General features: G+C 38.8%; 3 protein-coding genes across 3 annotated transcripts; all 3 read right to left on the reverse strand.

Moving 5' to 3' along the window:
* Positions 1 to 7,132: 7,132 nt before the first annotated feature.
* LOC136980578 (uncharacterized) lies at positions 7,133 to 7,972 on the reverse strand. Its single transcript, XM_067276716.1, has one exon. It carries the CDS (start codon positions 7,970 to 7,972, stop codon positions 7,133 to 7,135), a length of 840 nt encoding a protein of 279 aa, XP_067132817.1.
* A 108-nt stretch (positions 7,973 to 8,080) lies between these two features.
* On the reverse strand, positions 8,081 to 9,406 carry LOC136980579 (uncharacterized). The gene has a single exon (XM_067276717.1). It carries the CDS (start codon positions 9,404 to 9,406, stop codon positions 8,081 to 8,083), a length of 1,326 nt encoding a protein of 441 aa, XP_067132818.1.
* A 594-nt stretch (positions 9,407 to 10,000) lies between these two features.
* LOC136980580 (uncharacterized) lies at positions 10,001 to 11,548 on the reverse strand. The gene has a single exon (XM_067276719.1). It carries the CDS (start codon positions 11,546 to 11,548, stop codon positions 10,001 to 10,003), a length of 1,548 nt encoding a protein of 515 aa, XP_067132820.1.
* Positions 11,549 to 12,723: the final 1,175 nt, after the last annotated feature.

The following is a 12,723-nucleotide window of genomic DNA, read 5'->3' on the forward strand; positions in this document are numbered from 1 at the left end:
CAGCCAACAAACCATGGGGCATTACACCCTAATTGCCCAATCACAAAAAAACTAAAAAAAGCCGCAATCAAGAGAACCGATTATGGATTGTAACAGCACAATGACAAATACTCGACCATCAAACTCAACACAGCAATCTCAAATGATTAACCATACTTTAAAGATACTACAGATCAACACTCAGAGGAGCAATGCGGCATGCTCCCAACTGATACAAACTGCCAACGAGAAAAATATTGACCTAATCACTATTCAGGAACCTTACCAGATTAATAATAACATCGTGAGATTTGGAAGGTGGAAGGTGATCTCAGGTAATAACAACTCAAGACCCAAAAGCGGCATAATCTGCTGCAATCCCCATCTTGACATTGCCAAAATTACCCAATTATGCACAGATAGGCTAACAACCATGATTCTCCAACTTGCCGAACCTCTCATAATTATTAGTGCATACTTTTCACCGGACGACGACGACGACGAAAACTGTGTTAGAGAACTGTCCAATGTACTAAGGAAAATCAGAAATAAAAAAATAATGATTTTGGGAGATCTAAATGGGAAATCTTCAGTTTGGTACCACGAGAAAGAAGACAAAAGAGGCAAAACGATCACTGACATGATGGATGAATTTAGTTTAATTTCTACCAACATTACGACACATCCGACGTTCCACACCCCTTTTGCAAGGGGATGGACAGACGTCTGCCTGGTTACCGACAATTTTCCCACGAAATAGACAACTGCGAGACCCTCCTCATACCATCAGCAAGCGACCATCGTTATATTTTAACTCAACTAAAGCTCAACAACCCCACAAATAATAGTATGAAGTGCTCTTTTCAAATTAAACAGACAAACTGGACTCTTTTCAGACTAGAATTCGCAAAAAATTGGCAAAAATACGACTTTCCACCCATAAACAATCATGAAGAAATAGACAAGTATGCAAAGTTTTTTACAGACGCCTTGATAACAGCAGGAGAGAGGACCCTTCGTTACAAACAAGTACCACCGAGGAAAACTCAATGGTGGGATGATTCCCTGAACAATAAAAGAAGAGAGGTGAACAAGTTAAGAAAGAAGCACGCAAGGGCAAAAAATACCAATGAGGAAAATATACATAAAACCAACCATAAAAATAGTCTAAAACAATATAAAAAACTCATCAACAGGACATGTACGGAATCCTGGAAAAAGTTCTGTACAGATTCCAACAGGAACGGGCCATGGGTCATACCTTATAACTTGGTAATTAAGAAACAGAAAAAACCTTTCATTCCGGACGTTTCAAACCCAGATCAGAGTTCAGAAGTAAACATCGACATCGAAAACAGCATTAATCAAATTTTAAAATACCTCTTTCCTGAGGACAGTCAAGACTTTGATACTATAAAACAAAAGAGCATCAGGGAAAACCTCCAAAAATCATATAATAACAAAAACGACAAAATTTTCACTTTCCAGGAAGTAGAAAGAGCGATTAAATCAATGGCGAATAAGAAGACACCAGGGATAGACAGGATAACGGCAGAAATGCTCAAGGAAGCATTTAAGGAGATACCCATTGCCTTTGTTCATATCCTAAATAAATGTCTGACTACTGGATACTTTCCAAATGACTGGAAAGTCGCTGATATAAAATTAATACCTAAAATTGACAACTCGGTAAGACCAGAACACTACAGACCTATTAGCTTACTGCCGACAATGGGTAAACTACTTGACGGTCTTATGATGGATCGGATTAATTGGCACCTCCATAATACTAATCAATTAAACAACAACCAGTTAGGTTTCAGACCTGGTAAATCGACAATTGAGGCAGCATTAAGAGCAAAAAATGTTATTCATAAGGGCTGGAAGGATAATAAGCATATTTTATTAGTAAAAATTGATTTCCATAAAGCGTTCGACCACATATGGTGGCTGAGCATTCTAAATAGACTACGTGAGACCAACTGCCCAGCAAATATTTTTCATTTGGTAAGAGACTACCTGGACAACAGATTTATTAAGTATAAAACAAACAACTTTACCATCACCAGACACACTAATAGGGGCTGTCCCCAGGGTTCGCGAAGCGGCCCTGGGCTCTGGAATCTGGTATGTGACGAACTATTAAACTTCATGGAAAATAACCAAGATACTATCACACAAGCTTTTGCAGACGATCTTTTGTTGATGGTGACACATCAAAACGTCGATAAATTAGAAGCAATCGCTAATAATCAACTAGAAAAAATTTCCCAATGGAGTCATGAAAATAAACTTCCAATTAATCATGAGAAAACAATCGAGATGGTGTGTACCAGGCTAAAACGACCACCGAGAATTTTTATTAACAAAAATAAGATAAAGATGGAGCAGGATGTTAATTACTTGGGTATAGTTTTTGACGACAAACTAAATTGGCATACTCATATCCGTAATTTATGCAGGCATATGGAACAAAAAGCAAATGCGTTCAATTGGATTACGGCAAAGACTTGGGGCCTTAATTATGCCAATGCTAAATTTATTTACGAAGCAGCTGTAGAACCTGCAATGCTTTATGCAGTACAGGTATGAAAGGAAGCACTTGATAGCGTGCACATGAAAAGGAAATTAACATCTATCCAGAGAAAGTTTACAATAAAAATATGTAAAGCATACAACACCGCCCCACCAACGCTCTATTAATCATGGCAGACCTTTTACCGATTCATCTCAAAGCAAAATATTTAATGTGGAGCTGGCACCTAACAACAGCAGGAGATCAAATTGGTCATAACATCCCAGAAGAAGACGAAATCTATACGAAAATAAGTAAGAATAGCACCATAATAAATGTAAACGAAGAAAATTACGGTATTGATAGAAAACTAAAGAAAAACGAATACCTCAAACACCCAGCAGAAGAACTAAACTATAACATCCACTGGGAAGAGAAAAATGGCATGGAAATTAAAGCAGCATGGAAGTTATATACAGACGGATCAAAAAACGAACAAGGAACTGGAGCAGGTTTTACTGTAATAAACTCAAAAAACAGAACAACCTACCAGCACTACTACAGGCTAGCATCACACTGTAACAACTTTCAAGCAGTTATTTGCTATATTAAAAGCTATACAGCACATCAACAATAATATCGACAGATTTAAAGGAAGTATATGCATATTAACCGACAGTAGAACATCGCTTCATAGTTTAAACAACAGGTGCCGTCCAACCACCTTATCAAAAAAACTTCTGGCAGCTGCTAAGGAACTGGGCTCTAAAAGAAAAATCACATTTGCTTATATACGAGGCCATACTGGAAATGTTGGTAATGAAATGGCCGATAAATTGGCTAAGTTAGGAACCAACGCTAACATTAAGCCCTCCTTCACTGACATACCTCAGGCTACACTCAATAAACACCTGCTTCGAATTATTAATAATATTTGGCAGAGGAAATGGGAGACAGCTGAAACAGGAAGAAACTGCTTTCAATTTATTCCCTCTGTCACTATTAGAAAACAAGCCAAGCATTATAGGCCAAATAAACTAACCACCCAGGTAATTTTAGGCCATGGGAACTTCCCGGCCTATCTACATAGATTTAAAATAAAGGAGGATAACAGGTGCGACTGTAATAACAGCGACATTGGAGATGCAAAGCACTTCGCCTTTATTTGTTCTAAGTACGACAATGAACGCTCAGAGTTACTGCATAAATATCTTTTAAAAAACCCAAGCTGGCCACCGATACCAAGTAACATTTTTATTAATAAAGAACTATGGAATATTTTTGAAAATTTTATTAGCAAGACTAACGCCCTTAAAGAGAACTTTAATAACAAAGAAGATGAACAAAACTCAGAAGAAGAAAGCAACACAGAAGAATGTTCATCGGAAGATGAGTCTTTCTGAAAAGGGACTACCATGTAACCCCTTTTTTTTCTTTTTTCATTGCCCCACTTTTATGCTTTTTTATTTTATGAGGGGCAGCATACTTATGTATCTTCTGTCTTGTTAAAGCGGCCAGATGTCTGCAATGTATATATTGTATATAGTTTTTTATGATTTTTTATAATTTTTGTAATTTCTGTAATTTTTAATAATTTTTGTACTTTTTATGGTTTTGTAATTTTTATAAGTATTATTATTTGTATAATTTTTACAATTTTTGTAATCCTTATATTTTTTTCTCCTTTGTAATCATTTTTTGTATTCAATTTCTATTTCTGTATGTATGTTTATTTCAATAAATACCGACGCAGGCGCTCTCTGGTCCAATGTCTTCACTTCAAACTTTCCTTTCATACTTTATTTCACACTTCTTACCTCATGCTATCTCTTCCTTCCATTTCCTACAGGGCATAAGTCTGAAGCAAAAACAGACAGCTCTCTTAACTCTTTAGTAAAATGTAAAATGTAAAATGTTTACCATGGTGTTTTCTCCCCCTGTAATAGTTATCATAGTTGCTCCTGATCCACGTAATGTTTTTGTTGTCGTGCCTTTTCTATTATTATTGATTAGTTTATTGACTGTAATATTTCGTGAGGTCTTTCGTCAACCACAATTTATTCTCATCTATGTGTGGGAAACGCCAGGAGGTAGGACAGGAGTCGTACCTCCTTTTTCTTCGGCGAACAGGTCGGCAAGACCCACCCCACTGTCAAGGATGGCTAAATTTTTCGCGATATCCCAACTCGTCGGGATAGGTTAATGAATTGTCAGGTCGAGTGGAGGGAGTGTGTGGGGTCGTCGATAAGACAAGGCAATATTCGTAATAACAGGATAACACAGATAATGATTTATTTAGATAAAAAACCTAATACAAAGAAGCTACGTATCCCGTCCCTAATCGCGTGAGAGAGAGAGTTCACAATGGTTGGGGGAATCATACCTCGTCTTCTGAAGTAGGGACAATAATCGTATGACGGATCATAGCTGGGAAGGGGGATCGGTTGTTCTGCGGCTTTGGCGGTGGATGGAAGGATCGGGCTTGGCGGCTTGTAGTCGGTGGCTCCGGCGTCTTCGGGGTTGACCTTCGATACGGTTTCGGTTTCGTCGAGACGTTCATCGTCTTCGTACGTTCAGCCACCCCCGTTCTCAGATATCTCCCCCCTTATATAATCCCGGTCTCGTCCGCTGTGCTCACCAATCGCGACGGAAGGTGATGAGTCGGGCTCCGTGACTTAGAAGTCGGATCGGGAGAGGAGGGAAGCGGGTTTGACGGCGGTAGGCTGTACATCCTTTGAATCTTGATCGCTATCTCTGATTTTGATCGTTATCTCTCGAGGGGATTCGAACAATAAAATTTTAAAATCAGACTGGCCGGTTTAAGCCGGTCCTCACATATGTAACAGTTTAATTTTGTCGCGCCCTTTATATTGTTGTACCTTTTATTGTTTCTTTCTTACTGTATGTATACGTCATGTATTTTGTAACTTGTTTATCTCAATAAATGCGATACAAGGAGCTTGTGACCCACTCCCTCTTCCTTCTCTTCCTTCTCCATTTCCACCTCTCTTCAGGCCTCTACCACACTCCTTACCTCATACTAACCTTCTCGCTTCCTTTTCCTAACTTTGAGGATATACCAAACGAGTAATGCCTCCTATCTTCCTATCCACTTATAGTCTGCCTTCGCTGCGTAAGCCGCTGACCCAGACATTGTGGCGGCCTTTCACCAGGCAAAACTCGTTCGCACTACCTCACACAACGAACACTTTAAGTGGCTGGAGGCAATTCAAATCTACAAATTGTCCCTCAATGAGAACTGCATCAATTTTAAGGATGAATTGATTCTGTCGACAGCATGGCAGACGTTGATAGACCTTTAAGGTCATGTTGGGTCAACTAGATGAACACACACGTCTCATGTTGTAAAGTACTATTTTTAGTATCTTAGGAAACCGACACTAACTGCGGCCGGTAAAACTTCCATTAACCTAACGGATACTTTACACAGATTCGAGATTAGGTTGCCAAGCCTGGGCTTTTACGCGTGCACCAAAAAAGTTAGTAAGAATAACGACAAATATCAAGTCAAAGCAAAAGTTTCAAATATATTTAATTAGTAAATCAAATTTAACTATGTACAATTGTCTATATTCCAAAACAAAATTTATTAATGAAAATCAACAAATCGACCCGACAAAAAAACTCAGCTACTTAGCTTAACTTAAGGTTAATTCCCCTTTGAAAATTGGACAAATCAAATACTTAGGAACTACGAACAGAATCTCTTACGAACTAAACATCTATCCGTCACCTCACTACACTAGGAACCTGTTTCCTCAATCCTTTCGCTATCGTCAAATCTAATTCCTCTTTAACACCTTGGATCACCTAATTCTCTATCTGGAGTTCGACCAGGAATCACCTTGCTCGTCTTCGGTTAGCGTGCTGTGAGGTGACGTCACAATTCAGCTACGTTACTCCCCTTATTTACATACTTAGTTTTTCTAACATCCAATTTCTTTCTGGCAGCTTCAATTCCTCAACAAAATCTTATAAATCGTTTCCAGAAAATTGTGCTAAATGCTCTGTAATGTTTTATGACAGTTTAGTATTTCTTTTCTAGTGAGTGTGGGGATTCCCCCTCCATTTTTTTTCTGCAGACTGTTTATCTGCGCAAGTGCGCAAGATTTTTCCTACGGTGCTCATTTTTTTTGTGAGTTGGTTTATTATCTTCTTTTTTGGTTACTAATAAGAGAGTGGTGGGGCACCTTCGTCCTACCTAAACATAAGCCCAAACAAAATGTAATAAAACGAAAAAATAATAATAAAATAAAAATAACACTCGGACTCAGTTCCTTACAATGTAACACCTTATTATTGTTTCTCGAATTTCCTTTAATGGTTCACTCTGTGTTTACGATGAAAATGGACTGGTAGCCGGAGTGAACCGACAATCATTCGAATCTTAAATATTACTTAATTATTACTGGGTTGTGGACACAATTTTGTAACTGGTCCTATTAGCTTTCCAGTCGACGTGAATACAGTAACAACTCGTACGCGACTATCACTACCAGGATGGGTCTGTATAACACGGCCAATTTTCCATTGGTTTGGAGGAAGTTGTTCATTTTTTAGTAACACAAGGTCACCAATTTCCAAATTCGGTGAGGAACGATATTATTTACGACGTTGTTAGAGAGTTGTCAAATACTCTGCATTCCACCGTTTCCAGAAGTGTGAAACTGTTTGTTGTACTAGAGTCCAACGTTTCAGTCTAGGGAGAGCTATATCACTCAAATCAGATTCTGGAATAGCAATCAAGGGTGCACCTATTAAAAAATGACCAGGGGTTAATACCTGCAAGTCATTGGGATCGCTTGACATTGGACAAAGGGGACGAGAGTTTAAGCATGCTTCCACCTGGGTTAACAACGTTACAAACTCTTTGTACGTTAACAATGTAGATCCTATAAGTCTCTTCAAATGGAACTTCATTGATTTTACGGCAGATTCCCAAATTCCTCCAAAATGTGGGGCGGTTGGTGGATTAAAAATCCAGGTTATACCTTCACTAGCGATGAAATAAGCCAATTCACTACTCTTGTCGATAAGTGACACATTTTTATAAACTTCTTTCAGTTCTTTACCCGCCCTTTTGAAGTTGGAAGCACAGTCACTCACCATTTTAACTGGTTTTCCTCGACGTGCAATAAATCTCTTCAGCGCAGCTAAAAATGTTGGTGAAGATAGGTCACTAACCAATTCAAGGTGTACAGCCTTTGTGGAAAAACATACAAATATAGCAACATAGCACTTTGAAGATCGAACACCCCTTCCACCTCGTAACTTAAACAAATAAGGATCAGCATAATCTAATCCAGTAATAGTGAAGGGCCGACTGGGTTGCACTCTAGGGGCTGGTAAATCACCCATTAACTGAGAGGCAGTTGTTCCCCTGGTTCTTACACAGGTAACACACTTATGTATAACATTACAAACTACACTTCTTCCGGACAATATCCAAAACTGCATTCTAAGAGTACTCAAAAGCAACTCTTGGCTAGCATGTAGGTAAACTATGTGATAGTACGTTATAATAAGATTTGTGACATGACTTTTAGAGGGAAGCAAGACTGGATATCATCGTGTTTCAGGAAGATTGGCATTCTTTATCCGACCTCCCACGCGGATAACACCTACAGCATCCAAGAAGGGAGTCAACTGAATTATTCCACTGTGAACACTTAGCTCCTTGCCTAATCTTAAACAAGACATCTCTCTAAAATATGATTGTTGTACAGACTTAATTATTGACATAATGGCTGTCTTTAATTTACTAGTAGTTAGAAAACCGTTTACATGGATTTCTGGAGGGTTACGGCAATTATGCAGGAACCTCAAACATAATGATACGACGTGATATAATCTGGACCATGAAGAAAACCTTTTAAATATCCCATCTTCTTCAACTTCACAAGTAGCCGTCGTGTATGTCTTTTTCTCCTCAAGGTATATCTTCTCATCATCAACAGATTTTTCAGGTTCAGACCAAAGTTCAGGATTAATCTGTCTTAACCAATCTGGTCCCTGGAACCAAATCTCACAGTTAACTAACTCAGAAGGAAGAAATCCTCTTGTCGCAAAGTCCGCAGGATTATGACTTCCACCAACGTGTCTCCACTTCACGGTAGGAATTGCATTCTGAATTTTTTTGACTCTATTGGCAATAAATGGTACCCAACGATAAGACTCAGATGAAATCCATGCTAATACAACAGTGGAATCCGACCATGCAAATATGTGACGTATGGGAACATCAAGATACTTCAATACGGTTTGCAATAAATTAGCCAATAGGACAGCAGCACAAAGTTCCAACCTGGGAAGAGATTGTACCTTAAGAGGAGCAACCTTGGTTTTGGATGTCAGTAAAGTGACCTTTACGTCACAATTAGTTGACATTGTTCTTGTATAGACTACAGCACAGTAAGCCTTCTCTGAGGCATCGCAGAATGCATGGATATCAAGGACGTTTAACCTTGGAAGTGAAACAAACCTCGGAATCTTTAAGTTCCCAAGAAGGGTTAACTCATTTCGAAATAACTTCCACTTATGCTCCACTTCAGCAGTGATGGGCTCATCCCATGAAAGTTGACACTTCCACAACTCTTGAATCAGAATCTTTGCATATACAACACATGGAGCAAGCCAGCCCAAGGGATCAAAGATTTTTGCCAAATCCGAAAGGATTTCTTTTTTAGTATAACCTGCTTGCTCATCTGAATATGGAATAAAAAATCTGAAACAATCCTCCTGAGGAATCCAGTTGATTCCTAAGATCTTGATTCCATTATCCTCTTGAAGCTTTACAGACTCAGAAGAGTCTCTTAATTCCTTAGGTATCTTCTCTAGTACCGATGGGTCATTTGAAGTCCACTTGCGTAACACAAATCCTCCTATAGTCATCAGGGCCGTTAATTGGTCGACCAGCAATTGACACTCCTCGGTGCTTTGTGCACCTGATAACAGATCATCTATATAAAAATCTCTTATAATAGTCTTAGAGGCAAGGGGAAAATTGTCTCCCTCGTCATCCGCAAGTTGATGAAGTGTCCTTGTAGCCAGAAAGGGTGCGGGTGTTGTGCCTTAGGTAACTGTAACAAGTGTATATTCATGAATTGGATCACTAGCATCATTTCTCTAAAATACTCTCTGAAAATCTCTATCCTTTTCGTTAATCAATATTTGTCTAAACATTTTCATTATATAAGCAGTAATGATGATGGGAAAGGTTCTAAACCTCATCAAAATTGGGAATAACTCTTGTTGAATCCTAGGACCAACCATTAAAATGTCATTCAATGACACGCCTGAAGAAGATTTCATCGATGCATTAAAGACCACACGTAACTTCGTTGTTGTGCTAGATTCCTTCATAACTGGATGATGCAGAATATAATAGGAAATACCGCTTGATCCTGACTGATCAACTAATTCCATATGGCCTAGCTCTATGTATTCTCGCATGAACTCCTTATACAACTCATATGTTTCTGGTGTTCAACTGAGCTTATACTCCAAAGCCTTAAATCGTTGTAACACCAACTCCTTAGTATAGCCCAAACACGAGGGGTTCTGTTTAAAGGGAAGTCTCACAACATAACGTCCACTCTTATCCCGGTAATGAGTATCTCGAAAATGATCTTCACATTCTTGGTCCAACTTAGACATTTGCCTTGCCTCTGGGACAGAGTCCAGTGCCCAAAATTTCTCAACTAACTCCTTAGTGGTCAATTGAATATTATTCACAGAGAATATAGGTTGATTGATGATATGGAGAAAGGCAGTTCTCGCAATAATCCAGCCGAGTTTGGTGCAAACAGCAAACGGCAGTGTCTCCTTTCTCCATATTATATCTCCCTTTAGCATTGTAAAGAAAACATTAACACCCAATAGAATGTCAACTGGTCTTGTTTCAAAAAAGAATGGGTCGGCCAGAACTAGGTCATTAAAATTGTTCAGAAGATGTGGAGGGAGAGGTACATTAGAAACATCCGACGTTATTTTTTTAATCACGAATGCTTTTGTACTAAATTTCAAGTCTGAACTAAAATGGGGGGTAAAGGTCAACTCTATTTCACCAGAAGTCACAGCATGAAAAGATCCCAAGCAAGAAATCCGAACATTAGCACTGTTTTTCGTCAAACACAGTCTATTGATACAGTCTTCTGTTACAAATGATGCCTCAGAACCGCTATCCAGTAAAGCTCGACAAGTTACGAAATTTCCAGATGAGTCGCTTACCTTGACTAGAGCAGTACAAAGTAAGACCTGTTTAGTTCCTTTAAGACCTACTCCGATAGTACTCGAAGGATCAAAAAGTCCAGCACAAGTAGTGGTAGTTGGACTCGATAAATCATATGGCATCGATTGGGAGGGAGGAGCATCAGTCAAGGGTGGACTAAATGCCTTCCCAGAATTCAGAGTTGAAGACACTTCAGAGTCTCTACTGATATGTAACATGGTATGATGTAATTTACCACATATTCTGCATCGACTTAAGCTCATGCAGGTTTTAGCTTGGTGTCGAGCAGTAAGGCAATTAAAGCATAGTCTATTCCTTTTAACTACATCTATCCTCTTCTGAGTGCTCGTCTGTGTGAACCTTGAACATTTAGATAAGGAGTGCTCATTCTTACAAAGAAAGCAAGTATTACTACCAGATACCAATGATGTCACTTTGGGATAGGAACCACTTCTCTGTTCCTTAGGTGGCAACTTAATAACTTGAAGGGTTCTAGCATGATCCTTCAAGAAGGTAAGCAAGGTCTCTAGCGTGCCCAGCTCATCCTTCTTTAAGGTACGTTCCCACCAACTCCTAGTATTTTTATCGAATTTTTCCGTAATTAAATAAACTATTAGCACTTCAGAAAACCCGGTAATATCCTGGTCAAGCACACTCAACGATCGGACGCATTCATTTGTAATATCCACAGCTTGCAATATAGACTGAGATGAATCAGTGATACTCGGAATGGTTATTAATTTCTTGATCAAAGCATTTACCAGCTCACGTTTATTAGAAAACCGCTCGCGCAAGAGCTCCATTGCAGTTTCATAGTTAGAATCTAATACCGGAAGTGACTGTATAATTTTCAAAGCATAACCTCTACAAGATGATTTTAAATATTGTAATTTCTGACAATTTGACAGATCAGAATTATTGTCCACACTAGCCTTAAACAGGTCATGGAACGATAACCAGTCCTCAACATTTCCACTAAAGGTCGGAAGGGACAATTTCGGGAGTCTTACATCTGGTACCTGTGATTTTAAACTATCGGCATCACTTGTGGAATTAACTCGTTGCTTAGAGTTCTTCCGTTCTATTGTTCTATTGACGAACAAAGTTCGTCAATAGTCTCTTCAATAGATTGCTGTTCCTCTATATACATTTCAATTTCCTTATCGTTACATTGTGAAAAGACCTCGTGAAATACGTCATGTAATTCAACCCTAAGTTTCTTAATTTTAGTTTGGAACAGTTCTATTTGGGTATCGTCTGCGACCTCAACACCAGCACTTATCCTTTCCCTAAGCTTGGTAGTGTTGGACTTAAGGACTTTCTTTTTGGTCCACGCCAGGTAATAATAAAAGGTCAACTCACTTGCTCGAGCGTATTAAATCCTATCTCTGCGGAGTTAATCCAGAAAAGGGGAGTACCAATACTCGAAGGAGAAAGTTTCCAAAGTTTCCAATCCAGCAGAATATGCTACACGTCCATTACAGTATCCGTTGCCATCCACCTCGACGAACCAAATGTTTACAACGAAAATGGACTGTATACAAGCACACACAATAATTGCACTATTAAAACAACTTTATTACTTACAACAATCCAAAACACTGCGATAATACTGCCCAGACTCCTCTCGAATCCGTTCCACAGCCAAGATGGCGTCCACGCTTCCAGGAACATCACCGAAAAACGCGCGAAACAAAAAAAGCGCCCTCTCACAACATTAAAGTTTTCAAAAAAAATAAAATAAAAAATAATTTAAACACTCTGTCTCGTAAGTAATTCAGTCTCACACCTGAAGAAGAACTCCCAACAGTTCGAAAACGTTTGTAGTGATAAGCATCCTTTGTTTTTTTATCACACCAGATATAGGTTCTAAGAGTGCAGTATACTATTGTATATTATTAAATAATCATCAACATATGTCATTACTAATTCAGCTAATTTTGGCCCCATCTTTGATCCCATACTAATACCATCAATC

This window comes from Centruroides vittatus, unplaced genomic scaffold (genome assembly GCF_030686945.1).
Source record: "Centruroides vittatus isolate TY-2023 unplaced genomic scaffold, ASM3068694v2 contig_713, whole genome shotgun sequence".
Classification (NCBI taxonomy): Eukaryota; Metazoa; Arthropoda; class Arachnida; order Scorpiones; family Buthidae; genus Centruroides; species Centruroides vittatus.

What these genes read in the sequence shown, in the direction of transcription:
- LOC136980578 (XM_067276716.1), bottom strand. Translation starts at nt 7,972, where the DNA reads ATGCAGTTTTGGATATTGTCCGGAAGAAGTGTAGTTTGTAATGTTATA.
- LOC136980579 (XM_067276717.1), bottom strand. Translation starts at nt 9,406, where the DNA reads ATGACTATAGGAGGATTTGTGTTACGCAAGTGGACTTCAAATGACCCA.
- LOC136980580 (XM_067276719.1), bottom strand. Translation starts at nt 11,548, where the DNA reads ATGGAGCTCTTGCGCGAGCGGTTTTCTAATAAACGTGAGCTGGTAAAT.